Source organism: Peromyscus maniculatus, chromosome 1 (genome assembly GCF_049852395.1).
Source record: "Peromyscus maniculatus bairdii isolate BWxNUB_F1_BW_parent chromosome 1, HU_Pman_BW_mat_3.1, whole genome shotgun sequence".
Taxonomy (NCBI): domain Eukaryota; kingdom Metazoa; phylum Chordata; class Mammalia; order Rodentia; family Cricetidae; genus Peromyscus; species Peromyscus maniculatus.
The window spans coordinates 10684219-10705976 of record NC_134852.1 but is presented as its reverse complement, the minus strand read 5'-3'; the positions used below and the strand labels follow the sequence as shown (position 1 = coordinate 10705976).

Genomic DNA, 21758 nt, shown 5'->3' with positions numbered 1-21758 from the left:
AAGCATCTGAGTGATTATTTTATACGTGGATTGTGGGACCATGGGGCTTGGTGCAACCTGGTGAGAAGCCCTCCAGCGACAATCCACTGATCAAATTCTGGGAGTGTCACATTCTGCATTTATTTTCCTTCAGGGTCCTAAAAAGAGGCAAATGTTGAGTGCTTTTATATGAACATATTCTTGTGCAGTATGAGGGGATGTATGACACCCTTCATGGGAAAGTGTGAGTTCATGGGGACCTATCTCTTCCAAATTCTTTTCACTTCAGACCATTGGTCATTGATGTTGCATTTGTAGAGAAGAGGAGTAATTAATAACACCTAAGAAAGCACTTCTGCATGCTCATTTCAAATACCAATTTATTAAGGAGAGATACGGTAAAACCCAATGTTTCTCTTCTCCCACACATCAGAACCAGATGTTCTGTATCTCTATGTTCCAGCCCCATCTCTTTCTTCCTCTATGCTCCTAGTTCACTCTTTAGTGCTCTCTCTCTTTCATAAAACCTTCTTCTAGATATTAGTCTGCTTTGAATGTGAATATACAGTGGAGAATTAGTCACTGCTCTGAGAGCTGAGGGAAAGAACAAGGGCTCAGCTGTTCCTTCTGCAAAGACCCACATCAGTGTCCCTGTCCTAGGTCAAGTAAATGAAGATCACACACCTGTATTCCTCCAGGTTCAGTTTCTCGTGCTACTCAGATGACACTCACTGCCTTCTTCTTGACGTACATTCCTTTTTGCATGGCACCATGAATGGATGAGGAAAATGATCAAGAAAACCATCATGTAGAATGACAGTCTAATCAGAATATACAGGAGCCCATGATTATCTGATGGAACATATGAATGCAATAAATAAGATGACAATCATAAGATCCCTGTAATAGATTGACTAACATTTATTGATAGATGGATAACTAATATATTATTAATCTTTAGGACAAGATTCTTGATGAAGACGCTACTATTCTCATTCTGCTAAATGCACACAGTATTAAACTGGCTCCTATGACTTCGCTTTGGATCCCTATTTTAATGCATCTCTCAAACCTCAGCAGGGAAGTTTATATTTTCAATATATGGTGATCAATACAGGTACCCACAATAGTCAAAGTGCAGTGCAACATGCATCTTAAATAATCTTATTAATTATTTAATAAGATTAAATACCTCGAGTCAGGTATTGGGGTGAATGCTGGAAGATCAGAGGAGCAGAACAAGCCACAGCTTCCTCACCTCGCCAATTCCTCAGCTGATCTTGTTTCCTCAGACTGGAAGTTTTTGAGTCCTCATCCAAATGAATCTCAGCTGAACTGCTGCTCAAAACCTACAAGCTTAACCAACTCTAGTTCCTGGTCCTTACGCCTTATATGCCTTTCTGCTTTCTGCCATCACTTCCTGGGATTAAAAGCTGTTATCACTCCTGTCTGTTTCCAGTGTGGCCTTGAACTCACAGAGATCCAGTCAGATCCCTGCCTCCAGAATGCCAGGATTAAAGGTATGTGTGCCACCATTTTCTGGCCTCTGTATCTAGTGGCTGTTCCTTTCTCTGACCCCAGATGAGTTTATTAGGGTGCACAATATTTGGGGAACAAAATGTCACCACAGTGCAGAGCATAAAGGACTGTGGAATGCTTGGCTCTAAATATGACTTTTACATGACATCTAAGTCTACAAATGATCAGTCTTAATTGTGAAAATGTTGGACCAAAAATGACTGAATGAGTTTTATGATAATGAAAAAGAAATAGTATCCACTGGACACAAGAAGGAAGTTGCACATATGAATTCAAATGCAGATGTGACAGTACATGTGCAAGGTAGACAAAACCCTAGCATGCACTGAGGCTGTGGACATGAAGTCCCACCCTTAGACAAGGGGCTATAAGCAAATGATAGCTGTTAGGAGAGTCAGTTTCAAGAGAGTTGTGACAAGTAAGTGGACCATGCTCCAGTGAGAGGTCACACATTCATGAATATATGGACATCACAAATTGAACTTCATGGACAACAGAGATAACAGCTTGGTTGGGTAGGTCCAAGAGGATTTGAGTAAGGGGGTGTGTATATGATTAAAGCCTATAGGTTGAAATTCTCAAAAAACTAATGCAAATCAAGTAATAAGAAATAGGGATTTAGTTAGCATATGTGCTATGACTATGTGTTCTGCATTTTCTCACATGAAATTTTAAGAATAAATATAACATGTGCTTTATATGGTATGAATGGAGTTAAGGAGGAACATTCCAGAATATCCTGTGCTCTGTTTCTGCCCACACTACAAGTGCCATATAGTTTATCTGTATGTTCTTATGGCTTCAGTGTATAAAATCCAAGATGGGCTGTCTTTCATCTTCCATGAAGCACTGTGGAGAAGGAAAGTATTGATGCAATGCATTGTCATTCGCAAAGTTCCTTGACCAACTTGAAACCTCAATTTTTATCTCTTAAAACCTTCTTGTAAGTAATTCTATTTTATGTGACTTGTGCATACGTTTTCCATCTCATCACCCCTATGCCACTGACAGAAAAATGGCAGGACACAATGTAAAGGTCATGTGTTCAGTGTTTTAACTGAGATTCATATCAGTGTACATTGAATCTCCTGTGGAATTAATATATTTACAACACCACTGAAACAACATTAACTTCTCTCAAAGGGAAAAAGTGAAGTTAAGGCTATTCTGTCCAGAAGTAGTATTTTTATATAAAATCCTCCCTTCTGCTCACTTGTTTCCTTCTTCAGTCCCCATCACCTCCTCTCCGGGAGGTAGTAATGTTCTGCTTGCTTCCTACCTTTTTCAGAGCAGATCATCCCTCTTCTGAACTATAGAGAGGAATTATCACTTCACTTTTATTTAGAAGAGAGACAAATTTCCCCTTCTGTTCACTTACAGGGGACTCAGGTGAAGACATCAGGGATTGAGTGTCCCCATGGATCTTATGGTGCCAGTGAATAATTTCTGATTTTGCTGAGTTTGAGAGTCAGAGAAGAGAAGTGACTGGGCACACTTTACAGGGCTGCAAGGCAGATGACACAGCACATGGCCCCAAGAGATTTGTTTACCTCCAGTTTTACATAAAAAAGAATAATTTACTCACTAGTTTTGGAGTCTCGTTCTCTGCAGGAAGAACAATTTCTGGATGAGTTTACTATGTAATGGGAACAGGAGTTAGATAGATAGAAAGATAGATAGATAGATGGATAGATAGATAGATAGATAGATAGATAGATAGATAGATAGATAGATAAAGATAGAGATAGATAGATAGAGAGAGAGAAGAGAGAGAGAGAGAGAGAGAGAGAGAGAGAGAGAGAGAGAGAGAGAGAGAGAGAGAGAGAGGCGGTCAATGATGCTGTCTGTCTTCCTCCTATGTAAAGTCCTTTCAGGTTGATCAGTGACCAGCACCCACTTCGCCCTTAGTTCTGAGTGTCAGTGTTATAGGAGGCCTTCATATGGTTTGCTTAGAGGTTGGCACTCTGTCCTTGGATTTCAAGTTGTGATGAGACAATAGGAATACTGTGGAGAGATCTATGTGATTGAGATATCAGGAGGGCTGCTCCATCTCTGCTCTACCCAACTCATCCCAACCTCATCCATTATGAGTCTTTCCTGACCACTTTCTATATCTGTGTGTACATACGATGTCCTGGTGTGTCTGGCCAAGCAGGGTCAGGACTGTTTGGGATGCTCCTGGTCTATTATTTTGTAATCTGATATACTTACTCAAACTTCTTCTGTTTTTATTAAAAAAGTTTTTAATTTGTATAAAATTATATTCCTTCACTCTCCCTTGCATCTTCCCAGCACTTCCCAGGTATCCTTACTTCAAGTTTCCATATCACCTATCACTCTTAAGTTGTTATTCTCTTTTTCTTTGATTATTATTTTTGTATGTGTCATAGGGTTTATATATTGATATATTGTAATGTTTATATATATATATCTCACTGAGTATTGTGTTTTAATACACCACACACATATGAATATACACATATGTACATATACACACACACACACACACACACACATATATATATATATATATATATATATATATATATATATATATATGTATATATATATGAATAACTACAGGAAAGTGTCTCTGGACACAGTAGGGCAGATGCATAGATGAACTCCACAAGAGGTTATGACTGCATTCCCATGACCAGTGCAAGCTCAAGTTAGAGAAAATCCTAGCATGGGGACTGGAGGTGACATGAAGTCCCACCCCTATCCAAAGTATAGACAACTGATAACTATTCAGAGGAGAGTCAGTGTTAGGAGTGTTGTTACTCGTATATTGACTATGGCCCAGCAGAATGCACAGATCCAATGATAGATATTTGCATTTTTCCATTGGCAGAAACCTGCAGGACCCTATGTGTAAATCACATGTTCAGTTTCTCCATCTGAGATTGACACCAGTGCTCAGCTAAGCTGCTTTGCAACTTCTACTTCTACAACACCTTGAACTAGACATTGAATTCTCTTGTAGGGAAAAAGCAAAGTCAAGGCTATTCTGTCAGAAGTAGTATTTTTATATAAAATCCTCCCTTCTGCTCACTTGTTTCCTTCTTCAGTCCCCATCACCTCCACTCCAGGAGGAACAGAGCTAGAATGAGCACTTCATTGATCCTGGGAAGGGAGAAAATTTACTCTTCTTTTCACTCACCACGGTCTCAGGTACAGAAATTAGAGATGAATAGTCCTTATATTCCCTATGCTGTTCTAAATAACATCTAATGTTGATAAGATCAAGAATCAGAGAGGGGAGATGATGATAAGAACTGAGAGTCAAGATGGGAGTTGAAATAGAAATAAACTAAAGAGCTTTGGGTCTCTAAGTTTCCACAATAGAAGAGGAATTAATTACTCACCCTTTGTGGAGTCTACTTCTGTGCATGAAGTGCAATTTCTTGTTGAGTTACCTAGAGAAGGGGACAGGAGAGGGAGAAAGTTCATTAGAGGCTGTCTGCCTTCCCCTTAAGGAAAGTTTTTTTAATTTTGGACAGTGACCACCACCCACTCCACCTCTTAGTGGTGAGCCTGTAGAGTTATAGGATGACATTTAGTGGATTGCTTCTAGGTGTTGGCTCTCTCTTTGGATTTCAAGTTTTGATGATTCATAGGACTGCTGTGGGAAGATATATGTGAGCAAGAGTTCAAGAGGGCTGTTCTATCTCTGCTCTGCCCAAACTGATATGAACCTCATCCCTAATGTGTCTGTCCTGACACATTACAATATCTACCTCTATTCATAGATATCCCAGTATGGATGTATATAAGTCATATAAGACGTGTTCAGTCAGCTGTCTGTCTGTTATTTTGTAGTCTGCTACCAAGTCCCAAATTAAATGTTTTTTAACAAAAGATTTTCAGTTGAAATATAAATCTTTCTCTTTCCCCACCCTTTCCTCTCTCCAGTCCCTCCCAGCAACCCTTCCTCCAAGCTTTCTCATAACCTCACAACATTCTTAAATTGATATCCTCTTTTTCATTGAAAATTATTGTTACATATATGGCTAAAGCTATGCATATTCACTTATATATGTACACATCTCATATATACACATACATATATACATACATGTACATATATACACATCACATATGCATACACACATATATAAATGTAACATACACACACATATATATGTTTAATTCCATACACATGACATTAGTACTCACAGCAGTCCTTTGGAGCTCCCAATGCTACTTTCTCTCTATCATCGATTGGAGGATTCTGAGACATGGCTTCAGAATTTCATTAGTCACAAGATATAAAGTATATATGAATTTCTCTTACCTGTGACAGGAAGGTACAAGGGGTCACTTGGAGTTGACCACAGATGGGAAGAGTTCCTGAAAGAGCCATAGCATCTATAGTTCCCTGCCTGGACCACAGGACCAAGATGGAAGCTGGCCTGGAATGTCCCACTGTGGATCTGCACTGAAGGCAGCCCATGTCGCTTGGGTACCCCTTCCCTGGACAGATGGAACATGTCAAATTGAAGGTCAGAGAAACAGGTCAAGGTCATGTTTTCTCCTGACATCACCACAGGACCCATCAGGGCTGACAGAGAAGGTTTCTTGTATAAACCTGAGAGAAAAGAGGCAGAGATAGTTAGTTACCAGTGTTCATTCACTCCTCAGTGCTCCCTCTGCCTGCTTCTATTTCATTGATCTCTGTTTGCCTCTTACCATATCCTCCTCTCTATGTCTCCATTTCTCCTCTCCTCTGTTTCTCTCATTCTCTCTATTTTTACGTTACCATCTTTAGTCTATGACCTCACTGGTACTCAAATATTTTATGCCAATTTTTGCTCATTGACATTTTATGCCTGTATTGGCATTGGTTCATTCCATCTGTCTTTTAAAGTTTGTTTTTATGAGCATAATTAATTTTATCTAACATTAACCTTCATAATGAAGTATTCATATTCATACATAATATATTTTTATGCTTGTTTTGAAATTATTTCTTAATTTTTGAAATTGACCTATATCATTTAATGTACTTATATCATTTAATGTTCTTAAAAATTGTTGTTACATATATTTATAGATGTATACTATTAACAATATTAATGTTATTATTCTTTCTTGCCCCTCAAACACTAATCACAATCATTTTTCTAATTGGTCTTCTCTATACTTTCCTTTTTTTCCAATTGTTTTACAAGTAAAGGGGTTCAATTAGAGTTACTTATGATTTTGTTTTAATTAGCATACCAAGTAGCAGTCTTCATTATATTATCCTCATACAGTTCCTTTTGTTCATTTTCTTCCCTCTTCCCTCCCTTGTATAGCATTGCTGATCTCTTTATTCCCCTCATTTCCTCCTCCATGTCACATGTCTTTCATTTCTCTCCCACCCCTCTCTATTAAATTTTTCTTCCTTGGTCACTTGCTAAATTCATGACCTATAACGTTGCCATCCTATGTATAATAAAAATCTAGAATCTAATGTCATTCTGTTTTTCATTCTTGTATCTGTTTACATATCTGTGATAATTAATCTCTCTTTTCAAAGTATATAATACTTCATAAAATTCTATATTTCTTATGAACATTGTCCACGGTGATCTTTCCTCTCTTGTTCCTCTTAGTGTGTGTACTGCTCAAGTGTGATCTGTCATCTGCTTCCTAAGCACTTAGTTCAGAATTTGTTTTTTGCTTCTGCCTTTATAAGTCTTCTACCAAGAGAGCCAGACATATCATGTGTCTGACAAGCTCTTTCTTGAAATATTTAATATCTGCTCTAATTTTTCCATCTCTACTATCAAAGTTTCCATGCAGGCTTCTGTCTTTTTGTAGATTTTCTCTTAGCACACATTCCATGTTTAGTAATTTTCAGTCCTTCCTGGGTTCCACCTGTGTGAAGGCTTAAAGGCTCATTAAGTACCAGCCCAGTTAAGTATTTGGACTCAGGTCAGACACATGATCTGTCTGGCTGTCTTGACAGACTTCTTATAGAGGTAGAAGTCAATAATTTTCTGAATGTCAGTAGAGAGACTTCATTCTCTCTGGTTCATATTATTCTTGCCTAATTGTCATTTTCTGTTTATATCTACTTATGATTCCTTTGCACTTCCCTGTATCTGTGTTTTTTGTTATAACCAAGGGTCTGTTCTTGTGAATTTCTTTTCATTGTCTATGCCAGTAAGATACTTAACAAGGTTGCCTTTATATAAATTATTTACACTCCTTTTTCTGGTGACCTCCCATAGTTTTTAGTGTATAGAATATTTTTCTGTATCACAAAGAGAATGATGAGCAGGTAACATGTTCTTACCTGTGATCTTTATGTCAATGGGGTCACTGGATTCAGACCACTCATATGGGGAGTGATTGAAGGATCCATAGCATGTGTATGTCTCAGCATCATCAGGTGTCACAGGACCTATTGAGAAGTTGGCTTGGGAACCCCCTAGATGATGTTCTGCAGAAAGCTTGAAAGAGTCTTTGATTGTTCCATTTTTATGGGAAGTCAAAATGAAGGTTTCAAACATAATCTCTGAATAACACTCCAGTGTCACTTTCTCTCCTAAATTCACCAGGGGAGGTTGTAAGGCCAAGAGGAAAGGCTTCCTGTAGACTCCTAAGAATAAAAAAAATTGTACGAACCTGATCAAAATCTCTATGTCCTTGAAGACACATGGTTCCCTCTCAATTGGTCTGTTCTCCCTGTTAGTACTCCAGTTTACTTGTTTTTGTCTACTTCTACTCTGGACACAGACTCCTCCATCTTTGTGTCCATTTCCCACTTATTTGAGTCTAGGATTAGTACAATATCTTCCCACTGGCTTGTTATGAGAATGTGTCTTTTGAGTACTACTTCCATAGGCCCTATTGTTTTTTTCTAAGTCTGGAAAGTGCAGGAAACATCGCAAGCTTCACACCAGGCTGCTTTATGTGTCTTCTTTATGCAACTTTGGATTAAGTATAAACCTTGGCAGGATAAAGGAATTAGTATTGAACATAGTTATGAGGGAATGACTTCTAGCTCTCACTGTGGTTCAAACCCCTATAAGGCATTCCTGATCCAGGATCATGAATATTGTTTACTCTAACACGTTGATGAATTAGCATCCTGGTTTTACTGCTCTCAGAGCATCCCTTTCCTCCATCTTAATTTGCCCTTGGCATGAGTTCCTATATTATTTTCCAGTTGCTAACATAACAAATTACAACAAATTTGATTCTTAAACAGAATACAATTATTGTGGAGATCAGAATTCTGAAAAGCTCAAATGGCATAAATCAGGTTTCTTGAGATTATATCTACTGAAATCCCTAGGAAAGTGTTTGTTTTTACCTTCCAGCTTCTAGAGCCTCATGCATTCCTTGCCACTTGGACCCTTCATCCATGTTTAGTGTTAGTGACAGGGTGTCTGTCTCATGATGATTTCTTTGGCCCACAACTGAATTTTTCCTTATTTTGTTACACCAACCCTTGTAGTTCTACAGACCTGAAATAATTCAGGATATTCTTACATCCTGATATCAACTGTTAAAAATCTGAGTTCCATCTTCCAGCCCAATTTTCCTTGACTTATTTAACACACAGGAAGCCTTAGGGACTAAAAAATGTATAACCTTGTATATTGTATTATACCCAGAACATTATCTATTTTTCTGTGTTGAATACTCCTTTATATGTCCAAACCTCTTAGTAACACTGTTTCTGAAAATTCCAAGGTTGGGAGTTTTGGGGAAATGAAAGGCATTCAAAACATCATCTCGAACCTGAAATTATGATCTTCACAGGATCACTGTTGGCTGAAATTTTAATAGCGTAATGATAATTCAAACCATAGCATCTGTATGTCCCTGCATGTTCTGTTGTCACAGGTCCAAAGACAAATTTCTTCTGGGATGGTCTTTCCTGGATTAGAGGGATAGGATTACCAAGTTCTTTGTATAACTTGAATGTGTAATAGTCACTAGGAGAGTCACATTGAAGTTCCACATGCTGTCCCAAAGGAACAATATGGCTTGGCCAGGCAGAGAGTGAAGGCTTGTCATGATATCCTGCAGAGGGGTGCACAGAGAAAATATTTAATGATGCTCCTTCATCCCTGAGAGCTAAATCTCCAATTTTTCTCTTCTTTGATGTACTTTGAATAACACTTTTCTCTGATTTGATACATCCCTTCTTCAATGTAAGTGGCTGAGATGTTCAGGAGATTAAGAAAGTAAACAAACTTTCTATGTCATGGAAAGGTGAAACATTCAAGAGTCATCAGTGGGCATTCCTAATTCTATAGAAAGAGTGAGACCCTGGACCAGCTGAGCTCTGAGTGCTAATGTCTGAGACCTGTTGGGCTGCCTGCAAGTTGTGCACTGAGCTCCAGGCTTTTGGCTTCATGATAATCACTCATATTAGGGTGTGTTTTAAGTGAGGTTTGAATCATCCTTGTTTCTGTTAGTAACCCCTGATCCACATTGCTATTAGTAACACAGTAAACCCATAGATTCACAGAGTTATGCTTTGGTGCAATCACTGTTTGCTCTGCCATGGATTTCTCTCATGAGGTGAGTAGATTTGTATCTGTTGTACACAGAGGGCCATTTTGAAGTGATGAGTGTGAGAGACTGTGGTTTTTAGAATAGTTATGTTCCCTATAGACTCTTCTGTTTAATTGCACGGCACATAGGTAATATCACCAGTAGGAGGTATGGCCTCATTGGAGTAGGTGTGGCCTTGGTGGAGGAAGTGTGTCATTTTGGAGGCACGTTTTGTGGACTCTTATGCTCAAGCTATTAACAGTGTGAAACACAGTCTCAGTCTGCTGCTAGTGGATCAAAATGCAGAAATTTCTGCTCCTTCTCAAGCATCATCATCATGACTGCCTACACACTGCTAGGTTTTCTACCATTATTTTAATGGACTAAAACTCTAAACTGTAGGTTAAGCCCAATCAGATGTTTCTCTTTATAAGAATTTCCATGGTCATGTTGTCTCTTCACATCAATAGAAACCCTAAGACAAAAGACTGCACATGTTATCTAACATATCATATATATGATATATCTTTCATGTTAAGATATTGTAACTGAGGATTTTGAATTTGGAATCATGAAGTAAATTTCATCATGAAAACATTTTAATTAAAAAAAATTACACCAGAAGTGTAGAAGGAAAGGTTAGTGTGATTGAGATGATGCCACAAAGGGAGCAGAAAATGACAGTTCTAGATTCACCAACTCTGGAAATCTAACAATATTGAGATGAGAATTATATCATGAATATTCCAAAACTCATGGATGATGGAGAGATAGCAGCCAGGACCACATGATTGAGAAGATCTAGCACAATCATGAGGAATGAGTCTTTTGAACCACTTTGCCTGTTATGTACTTTTGTAAAAATTTTTATTCGCAGAGTTTATACAGGCTTATGTTTCTACACTCAGGTGATAAGCTAGAGGCTGATAGATATTTCCTTCTTCATTTCAAGACTCCTTATGTGAAATATTGGGAGTCTAGTATTGCTCAGCACCTTGTTTATTTGTATTTAGAATGGATTTGGACTCATAATGGTCAGCCCATGAATCTTGTTCATTTATCTGTATCCACCTTGTGGATATTCCTGAGGAATGAGACAACAGCTAGTCTCAGTATTCTCAACTATGTAGATTCCAAGGTATACTACCAGTCAGGTTGGGTAGACATCTTGCAACACTGGCCACACAGCAGTCATCATAGACCCTAGCCAGGGACTATTCTTCATTGCAGAGTGTTTTGAGGCCCCTTAAAGCAGCAGGAAGTGCAAGATGGCAGAGACAAGCAGACGCAGGTAGGCCTGTGGCAGCGGCCCGCAGAGGTAGACGAGTCCGGCGGCAGTGGCCGACAGGGACATTCAGTCCCGGCGGCAGCTGGCGGAGACATTCAGGCCCAGTGGTGGTCCACAGAGGTGGACAGGCCCTGCAGCGGAGATAAGCAGACTGAGGTGGACGGGCCCAGCGGAGGAGGCCGACAGAGACATTCAGGCCCGGCGGCGGTCCACAGAAGTAGACGGGCCACGCGGCAGAGACAGGCGGACGCAGGTCGGCGACTTGCGGAGGTGTAAGGGCCCCGTGGCAGCGGCTGACAGGGACATACAGGCCCGCGGTGGCAACCGGCAGAGACATACAGGCCCGGTGGCAGTTCGCAGAGGTGGATGGGCCCGGCAGCAGTGACAGACGGAGGTAGGTAGGCCCGCAGTGTCAGCCGGCAGAGACATACAGGCCCGTTGGCCGTCTGCAGAGGCAGACAGACTCAGCGGCAGCTGACAGGGCCATACAGGCCTGGCAGAGGAGACAAGCGGACACAAGTGGGCCTGTGGCAGCGGGCCACAGGGGTGGACAGGCCCGGGGACGGAGAGGGGCAGACACAGCTTGGAACGGGGAAGCCCCTAGCCCCAACACCTGGGGAAGAGGCTATCTCCGTGGGTCAGAACCAGGGCGAGTCTGGGCACTCCATCTGGGGACAACCCAGGGCCCAACTGCTGATCCTGTGAAACCCAACAACTTGAAGGTGTTGGTGAGACTACCCTGCTCAGCTGAAACCCATCTGGGAGAGGATTCAGATGCCTACAGTTTGAAGTCTGAAGAAACAAGATCAGCTGAGGAGTTGACAAATGAACAAAACGTGACCTGGGAACACAGAAGAAGGCGCTACCCAGCCACTAAACCAGATCACCAGAATCATAAGTATATAATTCACCAACTGAAATCAGCTGTCCCTGAAGAAACAGCCCAATAGCACCAATTTAACCAAGAACCCCTACTAAACCAAGACTAAAAATTAGAACAAGAGAGGCACTCTCAGACACAGACACCACCTGCACCGCACAGAGGAAAAGATGAGTAGACGCCAGTGCAAAAATACAGGCAACAACATAAAGACCTATATGGCAACATCAGAACCTAGTGATTCTACACCTGCAAGACCTAAACATACCATGGCAGAAGAAACAGAAGAAATCAACCCTAAAAATGACTTTAAGAAGACGATAGAGGCCCTTAAAGAAGAAATAAAACATTCCCTCAATGAGGAAATAAAAACTTTCCTTAAAGAGGAAATGAAAAACTACCTTAAAGAGGAAATAAAAACTTTCTTTAAAGAGGAAATGAAAAACTCTCTTAAAGAGGAAATAAAAACTTCCCTTAAAGAGGAAATAAAAAACTCCCTTAAAGAAATGGAAGAAAAAATGAACAAAAAATGGGAAGAAATCAAATCAAGCCAAGAAAAAGCAATTAAACAGATGAAAGAAACATTCCAAGATCTGAAAAATGAATTTGAGACAATAAAGAAAACACATGCTGAGGGAATGCTGGAAATAGAAATCCTGACAAAACGAACAGGAACTACAGAAACAAGCATAACCAACCGATTGCAAGAGATGGAACAGAGAATTTCTGACACTGAAGACACGATAGAGAAAATAGATTCATCAGTCAAAGAAAACACTAAAGACAAAAAAGTCCTAACACAAAACATCCAGGAAATTTGGGACACCATGAAAAGACCAAACCTAAGAATAATAGGGATAGAAGAAGGAGAAGAATACCAACTCAAAGGCACAGAAAATATATTCAACAAAATCATAGAAGAAAACTTTCCTAACCTAAAGAAAGAAATACCTATGAAGATACAAGAAGCTTACAGAACACCGAATAGGCTGGATCCAAAAAAAAAGTCCCCTCGCCACATAATAATCAAAACACTAAACACACAGAACAAAGAAAAAATATTAAGAGCTGCAAAGGAAAAAGACCAAGTAACATATAAAGGTAAACCCATCAGAATAACACCAGACTACTCAATAGAGACTATGAAAGCTAGAAGATCATGGACAAATCTCATGCAGACACTAAGAGACCACGGATGCCAACCCAGACTATTATACCCAGCAAAACTCTTAATCACCATAGGCGGAGTAAACAAAATATTCCAGGATAAAACCAGATTTAATCAATACCTGTCTACAAACCCAGCCCTACAGAAAGCACTAGAAGGGAAAATTCAACCCAAAGAAGCTAAACACATCCATGAAAAATCAAGCAATAGATAATCCCACACCAACATACACCACAGAAGAAACAAGCTGGTGTAGCTATCCTAATATCTAGAGAAAAAGGATGTTTCAAAAGAGAAGAAGTCTTGTGGCAATGCTCAGTGGTCCAGGTAACTACCAGAACTTGGAATAGTTGGTTGAACTTGGGATTGACTGGGAGGCCAAAGATTTAAAAAGCAGAAGATTCTCTCAACATACAAGTTGTGTGATAATAGTGTGTTTTGTGTGTGTGAATGAGAATTTATAAATGTTGAATTCTAGGCTTCGACAATCATTGTCAGTGCAGATTAAGCTGCAAGTATTTATGTTCTAAAACTTAAAGCTAGTTATGTCTTTCTAACAACTAGTTTTAATGTTTATGAGCATATTTTACCTACATTACCTTATCAGGATGTTGAGAAAGATGCATCACAAGCACAGGCTGGAGGCTGGGGGCTAGATGGTTTTGAGGAAGAAGTCTTGGTGGACTCTTTCATAGAGCAAAGGGAAGCAATGCCTTCTGGGAAATGAGCTAAGTTTTAATCTAGTCTTTAAGATTAGAAGTCAAAAACAAAAATATTAAGGAAAGGAAAACCTAACTGATCTTTGAAGTATTGTTATGTGGAATTGTGTGGGACTTTTGAGGCCTTTCTTCCAGAAAACAAGGACTTGGTTGTCAGGCCTATATTAGGCCTAAACCTTGGTGCCATGTAGTTGTACTTAAATCATTTCAATGGAAAGTGTCTTAGTGATTGGAACTTCTAGTGCAGTTTGGAGTTCTTCCATTTGAAAAATGTGATATTTGCATGGGATTGTTTGAATCTTGTTTTCTAGTTCCTCCCCATCACCACCCTCATAGTCTGAAGGTAGATTTTTCTCTTGATAAAGAAACAAAAAAGGTGAACATCTTGTTTGTAAATAGGTATCTAGTAACTAGTGGTAAACTTGAAATGGTAGAATTCTTTAAAGCCTAATTCTAGGTAGCCTTAAGAAAATGTATCTTAATTATTTTTGAACCTGTATTCACCTTGTTTTTTTCAAATATCTTAAGTTATATTTTCTTTTTCAGAGCTGCTTCTTATTTGGGGCTACTTTTTTTTTAAATTAGGCGTATTTCATAAAAGGGTATATTGTTTTGATGAGACTTTTTACAACTGTGGCTGGATGTCTTTCTTTAGTCTTCCAAGAAGGGCCATTGTACTTTTTTAGAGTTACTTTTTAAAGTCATGAGGTCAACAACTTGGACTACTATGCATGTAAGTGCTAATGCAAATTAAAGCCCAAGTTGACCTCCAGCAGCAGTTCATTCTATGTTGACAGTGAGAGAACACTTTGCCTGTTAGGATACTGTTACTCGTGGACTGAAATGCTGAAGAAACCCCTCCCCCTATTTTGTTTTTTGCAAAAATCAAGGTATATTCTAGGGTTTCCTGGTTGACCTCAACAGATAAACTGAGATGATAGTCTTAGTTCAGAAATGATCTGAATGTAGATTTACAGTCTACGTGTATAGCTGGCTAAGTGAGATTGCTTTCACAGTTCTGCATGTATCCCATTGGCTCCCCATTAGTCACTGAACTCTTAAAACTGGTATTGTAACATTATCACAATGTTTTGCGCCAATTTTATAAACTTTACAGTGCAATATGTGTTCCTTTTCTGAGGCAAACCAAAGGTATATTTCTCAAGGTTCTGCTGCTAACAGCAGCGTTGATGGAGGATTTTTTATACATTTGTAATAGATAGAAATAAACCAGAAAAAAAGAAGAAAAAAAAAGTGGTGGAGGAAAAGGTGAACACTGCAAGAATACTCAAAAGGGCTGAGAGTTGCAAACGCCAAGAATGGCTTTGCATAGTAAATGGAATAGAACAGCTCTGAACTATAGCTAACTTTTCCTGGTTTGGTCTGACAGAATGATTGAATGCTTTTGTACAAAAATCAGAGCCTTAAAAACAAGGATTTGGTGAGATTGTAAAATGGTGTGCCACTTTGGCAAAACAGTTTGGTGGTTGGTCAAAATGCAAAACATTGTTACTCTGTTACTCAACAATTCTACCCTTAGGAATATATCCTCAAACTACTGAAAATGTGCACCTATGAAACATGTACATGAAGGTTTACAGCAGTGTGTTGCTAATAGTAAAAAAGTTAAAACAACTCAAATAGCTATCAAATACTGGAGAGAAATAAAATGTGGTTTATTCATACAATAGAATATTATTAAGACATAAAAATGAATGAGAAACTGACAGATTAAATGACTTTGGTGAACCTTCATAATTTCATTTGTAGATCTTTCCATTTCTAATTTATAAATACATTTGGGGTTATAAATTATAAACATACTGCCTCCTGTCAACATTGTATACTTCTATTTGATGATTTCTGTGTCAAACATTATATGGAAATGTTTCCAAGTATTTTCTGTATTAACTGTGAATGAATAGAACAAAATAAATTGCCTGTGATGGAAAAGAAAAAAAAAAGCAGCAGGAAGTACATCTGGGAACAGCGTCTGATCTCAAAATACATGAAGGATCCCAGCTGAAATACAGAAGTTGACACCAAAGTCAGCCTATCCAGGGTTACAACAAGTTGACCTGACTACTATCACCAGTTATACTAAACAGTAAAGTTCTGTTTACCAACAGTGAACTCCTTTATATGGCAGAGGAGTTTATTATTAATAGTGCACAGTCATCCATGTATAAGAGCATAAGAATTAAAATCAGAGACGTAAAACATTACAGAGAACAATGGGGAGGCTCAAGAAGTAAACACAAAAAAGAGAAACCTATAAACCCCATGATGAATAATTCCCAGAGTGTTTTTAATTAAGTTACAAGTCTAAGAAATCACCAACAAAACCTGGGCAGATATCTGTTGCTCATGGACAGGCCAGAGCAGTCAGAAGAACAGGTGAAGGCCACACCAGCATGAAGAACAGATAGGCTGCCCTCCACCACATGTAGCTCTCTAAATCAGTAGGTTCAGTTTCCCAAGACTCAATATCCCACCACCGTTCTTGACCTACTATCCAGCAAAACTTTCAATCACCATATCTGGGAAAAGCAACATATTCCATGATATAAGCCAAATTTGACCAATATCTACCTCAAGATCCAGAAATACTAGAAAGACATTTCCATCCCAATAACTTCAACTACACCCATGTAAAAAACAGGAAATAAATAATTTCACACTAGTAAAGGCAAATGATGGAAGAACATGTATGTTAATGTATTTGCCAACTCCCCCACACACACAGAGAGTGAGACACACACACACACACAGAGAAAGAGAGAGAGAGAGAGAGAGAGAGAGAGAGAGAGAGAGAGAGAGAGAGAGACTACCACTACCACCACCAAAATAACAGGAATTAACAATCATCAGTCATTATTATTTTTGGTATCAATGGACACAATTCCTTCATGAAAAGATCGAGAGTAGCAGAATAGTGTGAAAACAGGACCCATCCTTCTGTTGCACACAAGAAACACCACTAATATCAAAGGTAAACATCACCTCAATATCTCAGAATAAAGCACTGGTCCAATAATTTCTAAGCAAAGGGATATAAGAAGCAGGCTATTACCCTTCAAAACTAAAGTCTAAGTGGATCAAAGACCTCAACATCAAACCAGATTTATCAGCAGATGGGAGCAGATGCAGAGATCCACAGCCAAACATTAGGCAGTGCTCCAGGAAGCTCAAATAAGAGGGGCAAGGAAGAATTTTAGGAGCCAAAGAGGTCAAAGGCATCACCAGAACATGACCCAAGGATTCAAGAAGAATGGGTCATGGCCTTCAGTTACAGAGACTGCAGAGTTCATCAGGGAACCTGTATGGGTCTACGATAGTTACTCTGCATAAGTGTTATGGATGTACAGCTTGGTGTTCTTCTTGGACTCCTAGAATTGGGAGTTGGTGCTGTCTCTGATTCTTATACCTACACTTGGAATCCTGTTCCTCTTATACAGTGTCCTTGTTCAATGTTGATACAAGCTTATGGGCCTAGGCTTAGTGTTACTTTTTGTGCTTTGCTCTGTTAATATCCCAGGGAGCCTTGCTCTTTTCTGAATATGAAATGAATGTATGAGAAACTGTGGTAGGGATAAAATGTATGAGAGAAAAATAAAAAACAATCCTTGTCAATTTTTAGGAGAATAAACACACGGATTCAGCTTTAGAGCTATCATCCAGTGACAAAATAGAAAATATGCTATTCGTGTTTCTGGGTCTGGGTTACCTTGGTCAGTATGAGATTTCCTGGTTCTATCTGTATCAATGTTAATTTCATTGTTATTTATCTTTGAACAGTATTCCACAGTGTACATGGGTTAAAATTTCATTATCCATTCATCAGCTGAAGGACATTCAGGTTGTTTCCATGTCCTGGCTATTGAAAATAGAGCAGCAAAGAACATGATTGAACAAACATTTATGCCATAGAACGTCACGTTCTTTGGATACATTCCAAGGGGTGGAAATGATGTACATATAATAGTTATGCATGAAATTCTCCATATATTTAATTTACAAAGAAAAACATCTTTTATAAAAGAAAAAAGATGCAATCTAACTATGAAAAAAAGAAACTCTGGGTAGAAAATATTTTGAATTTTGAAATGAATCAACAATAACATAAAATTTTTGTAAACCACCCCCACAGACAAAAATCAGCTGCTGAATTGGAAGAATATATGGGCCAGCTGGATGTCTAAGTGGGCAAAGGCTCTTTCTGTCAAGCTTGACTCTCTGAAAACCATTGCCAGGATGCACATGGTGAAAAGAGAAAATTGATTCCAGCAGGTTTTCCTCTATCTCCACACTAGTGTCATGGTGCATGTACACACACACACACACACACACACACACACACACACACACACATTCCACCAGTTTACTTGATTATAATATAGGAGAATGGGTGAGCTTAGATCATGCATTACATGATATGTCATGTAAATACAAAACCTGAATGAAAATACAATGAAAATAAATTGAAACCATCCAAATACCCAATTACAAATCATAAAAATTCAAGAAAGTTAAAGGAACATTGAGGTTTACTTGGGACGATGGAAGTTGCATTTAGAATGAATTTTGCGAGCAGAATGAATATTATTAAAATATTATATGAAATTCACAAAGAAATTGTATAATATTTACAAAAAGACAGAAAACAAAGCTTAGAAAAGAGGAGAGAAAAACTTATTTAGAAAAGTTACTGTACAACAGTCTTGAGACATGAAGAAACCTGAAAATGGTCAGGTTAAAGATGATCAAATTACATGAAACAAATTCAAATCAAATCATCAAGATCACTGAGCATGTAATTGTCATGAGAGATCCTGACATCAGATTGACAAAAGAGGAAAAGAACATGGGTGACTTCCAGTACAGCTAATGTCAGACTTCTGAGGAAACACTTACAGGACACAGGAGACCAGGATGACCAGCTGAGTGAAAAAAGAAAAACTGTGCCTATAATTGACAGCAACACTCTCCTTCAGAGATGAAGTATATAAAAATTTCTCAGAAAAACTATAGCAGACAGAGTTCCTAACAATAAGATCAGAAAAGTCTGTGGAATTCCTGAAGCTGAAAGAAAGTCTGGTCATGAGTTTCCAGGTGTTATGGCTCACACTTTTAATTGCAGCACATGATAGGCAGAGGCAGGTGAATATCTGAGTTCACGGGTAGCCTGGTCGACCAAGTAAATTCTAAGATAGTCAGGGCAACACAGAGAAACCCTGTGTTGAACAACCAGACATTAAAAGTCTATCCAAAATACGTTGATGCCTGACTCAGCCGAGAGCTTTGTCTGGGACAATCTAGGAGAGAGCTGATGGACAGGGTTCAGAGTCCTAATTTATTTATATATATTATATATATATATATATATATATACAATACCATTCAGTTCTATGTATCAGCCATGGATTACCCTATTCTCCCCCCTCCCACCCCCTCCCCTTACCTCCACTCAGACCTCCTCCAGGACAAGTCCTCCCCCGAGGACTGTGATCAACCTGGTAGACTCAGTCCAGGGAGGTCCAGTCCCTTCCTCCCAGACTGAGCCAAGTGTCCCTGCATAAGCTCCAGGTTTCAAACAGCCACAGAGTCCTAATTTCACAATTCAGAAGTCTCACCAACAAGTCACTCACAGAAGCCAGCAGCCAACACCCCGTGATGCCTGCTCTCCTGTTAGAATGAAACCTATCTATTGCAATGGATAGTATCTCAATATTTAAAGATGGACTCACCTGCTTGTGCCAATGTCCTGAGGACTAGGAAGAGGCCTGGAAAGAAAAACTCATGTTGAACTCATCTTTCTATTTCAGTAGCCTGGCCATCTGACATCCCTATCTCTGTTGTCCTCTGTACATTAGAATCAGAGCTTACTTAGTTAAGATGAACTCATGCATTAATATAAACCATGGATGCCAGTGTTTCTGCTGTATGAAGATTCAGCCTACCAGGATGATATTTCCACCCAGTTATTCCACACCATCTATTCCCAGCAGGACTCACCAGTACAGATCAGGTTTAGGAGCACAGACAGCATGGTGCTGCTTTGGATGGCAAGAGGCAGAACCAGAATAAAACATATTGGGTGTCGTAAGAGGCTTGAGGCGTCTGCCTGACCACAGCTCGGAAAGCTTAACAAAATAAACATCCGCCCTTGTTGCCACGTTCATTAATTTTGTGTGTGACAGGGGTTCTTTGTAGCCCTGGCTATACTGGAATGCACTTTGTAGTCCAAGCTACGTTGGCTTTGAATTCAAAGCCCCAGCAGCATCTGCCTCCCAAGTGCTTCAATTAAGTGTGTGTGTTCTCATACTAAGTTAAAAAATGTCTTTTGCCATTGGCTTTGTGGATCATAACTTCTTGGAAATGGGTCAGGCTTTAGCTTTTCAGCAGAAGTATTTACCATGACTATAAGTGAATTGCATCTTGAATCCACCACCTTTATGCAAAATGGTTAAATCTGATTATTGTTCTCAAACTTTTTTTTAAAGATTTATTTATTTATTATGTATACAGAAGAGGGTGCCAGATCTCATTACAGATGGTTGTAAGCCACCATGTGGTTGCTGGAAATTGAACTCAGGACCTCTGAAAGAGCAGTCGGTGCTCTTAACCTCTGAGCCATCTCTCCAGCCCTGTTCTCAAACTTTTGATGTGTTCTCTTTGCTTTTTAATTTCAAGACTCAGTGTTTCCTCTGACATTCTATACAACATGTCCCATAATTATTTTTCATATTGTAAGAATAGTTCTAATGAGTCAGTCAAATTGATTATACTGAATTATTCCAGTTTTATGTTATAGTTATTCAGTTTCTTAATTAATCATATAGGTATTTAGAATAATAAAATTCCACTTTTAAAAATCAAACAAACAAAGCGAATAAGTTTTTGCTGTATTTCAAATTTGTTTTTAGAAGCTGAAAAAAATATCAAAAGATGGAGAATCTCTCATGCTCATGTATCAGTAGGAATTGCATAGTAAAAATGCCCAACCTATCAAAAGTAATCTGAAGAATCTCATCTATGCAGTCAAATCAAAATTTCAACACAATGCTACACAGATCTTAAAAAGAAAATTTCTGGCTTTAATGTAAACACACAGAGAAAATAACAGGATAGTTAAACTATCATGAACACTAACAGTACTTCTGGAGGTCTCATCATTCCTAACTTCAAGTCCTACTATAGACCTATGTGAATAAACATGCCACAGTATTGGTGGAATGGCAGACAGGTTCATAAATGGAATCAATATGAAGACCCAGACATAATTCCAGACATATATGCATAACTGATCTTTGCTAAAAACCCAAAACATTCACTGGAAAACAAGACAGTATTTTCAACAAATGGTTTGATCAGATTGGATATCTGCATGTAGAAGAATGCAAATAGCTTCATACTTATCAATTTCAACAAACTCAAAACTAGTATAATCCCTAAATGCATTCAAAATATCTAAATATTCTCCTTATAGATACATAGAAATGTAGCTCTCACACATGAATGGAAAAAAAATTCATTGATTAGCATCAAACAAACACAAATCAAAACCCCAAAACAAAAAAATAGGGAGAACAGATGATTATGAGGTGTGCAAGCCCAGCTGATATATTACAGCAGAATTCCTGCATCTAAGGCTCAGGCAATATCATGGAAGAAGGGAAAGAA

The 21758-nt window shown here is 38.7% G+C and overlaps 1 protein-coding gene across 1 annotated transcript in view; it reads right to left on the bottom strand.

The window, feature by feature from the left end:
- Positions 1 to 4878: 4878 nt before the first annotated feature.
- The window catches only part of LOC102916820 (killer cell immunoglobulin-like receptor 3DS1), a 31684-nt gene continuing 14804 nt past the window's right edge, over positions 4879 to 21758 (bottom strand). Inside the window, exons 5-8 of the mRNA XM_076564163.1 lie at positions 9259 to 9543; positions 7805 to 8110; positions 5816 to 6109; positions 4879 to 4937 (exon numbers count right to left, since the gene is read on the bottom strand). Coding sequence (XP_076420278.1) covers positions 4879 to 4937; positions 5816 to 6109; positions 7805 to 8110; positions 9259 to 9543 — 944 coding nt within the window. The remainder of the gene's footprint in view (positions 4938 to 5815; positions 6110 to 7804; positions 8111 to 9258; positions 9544 to 21758) is intronic.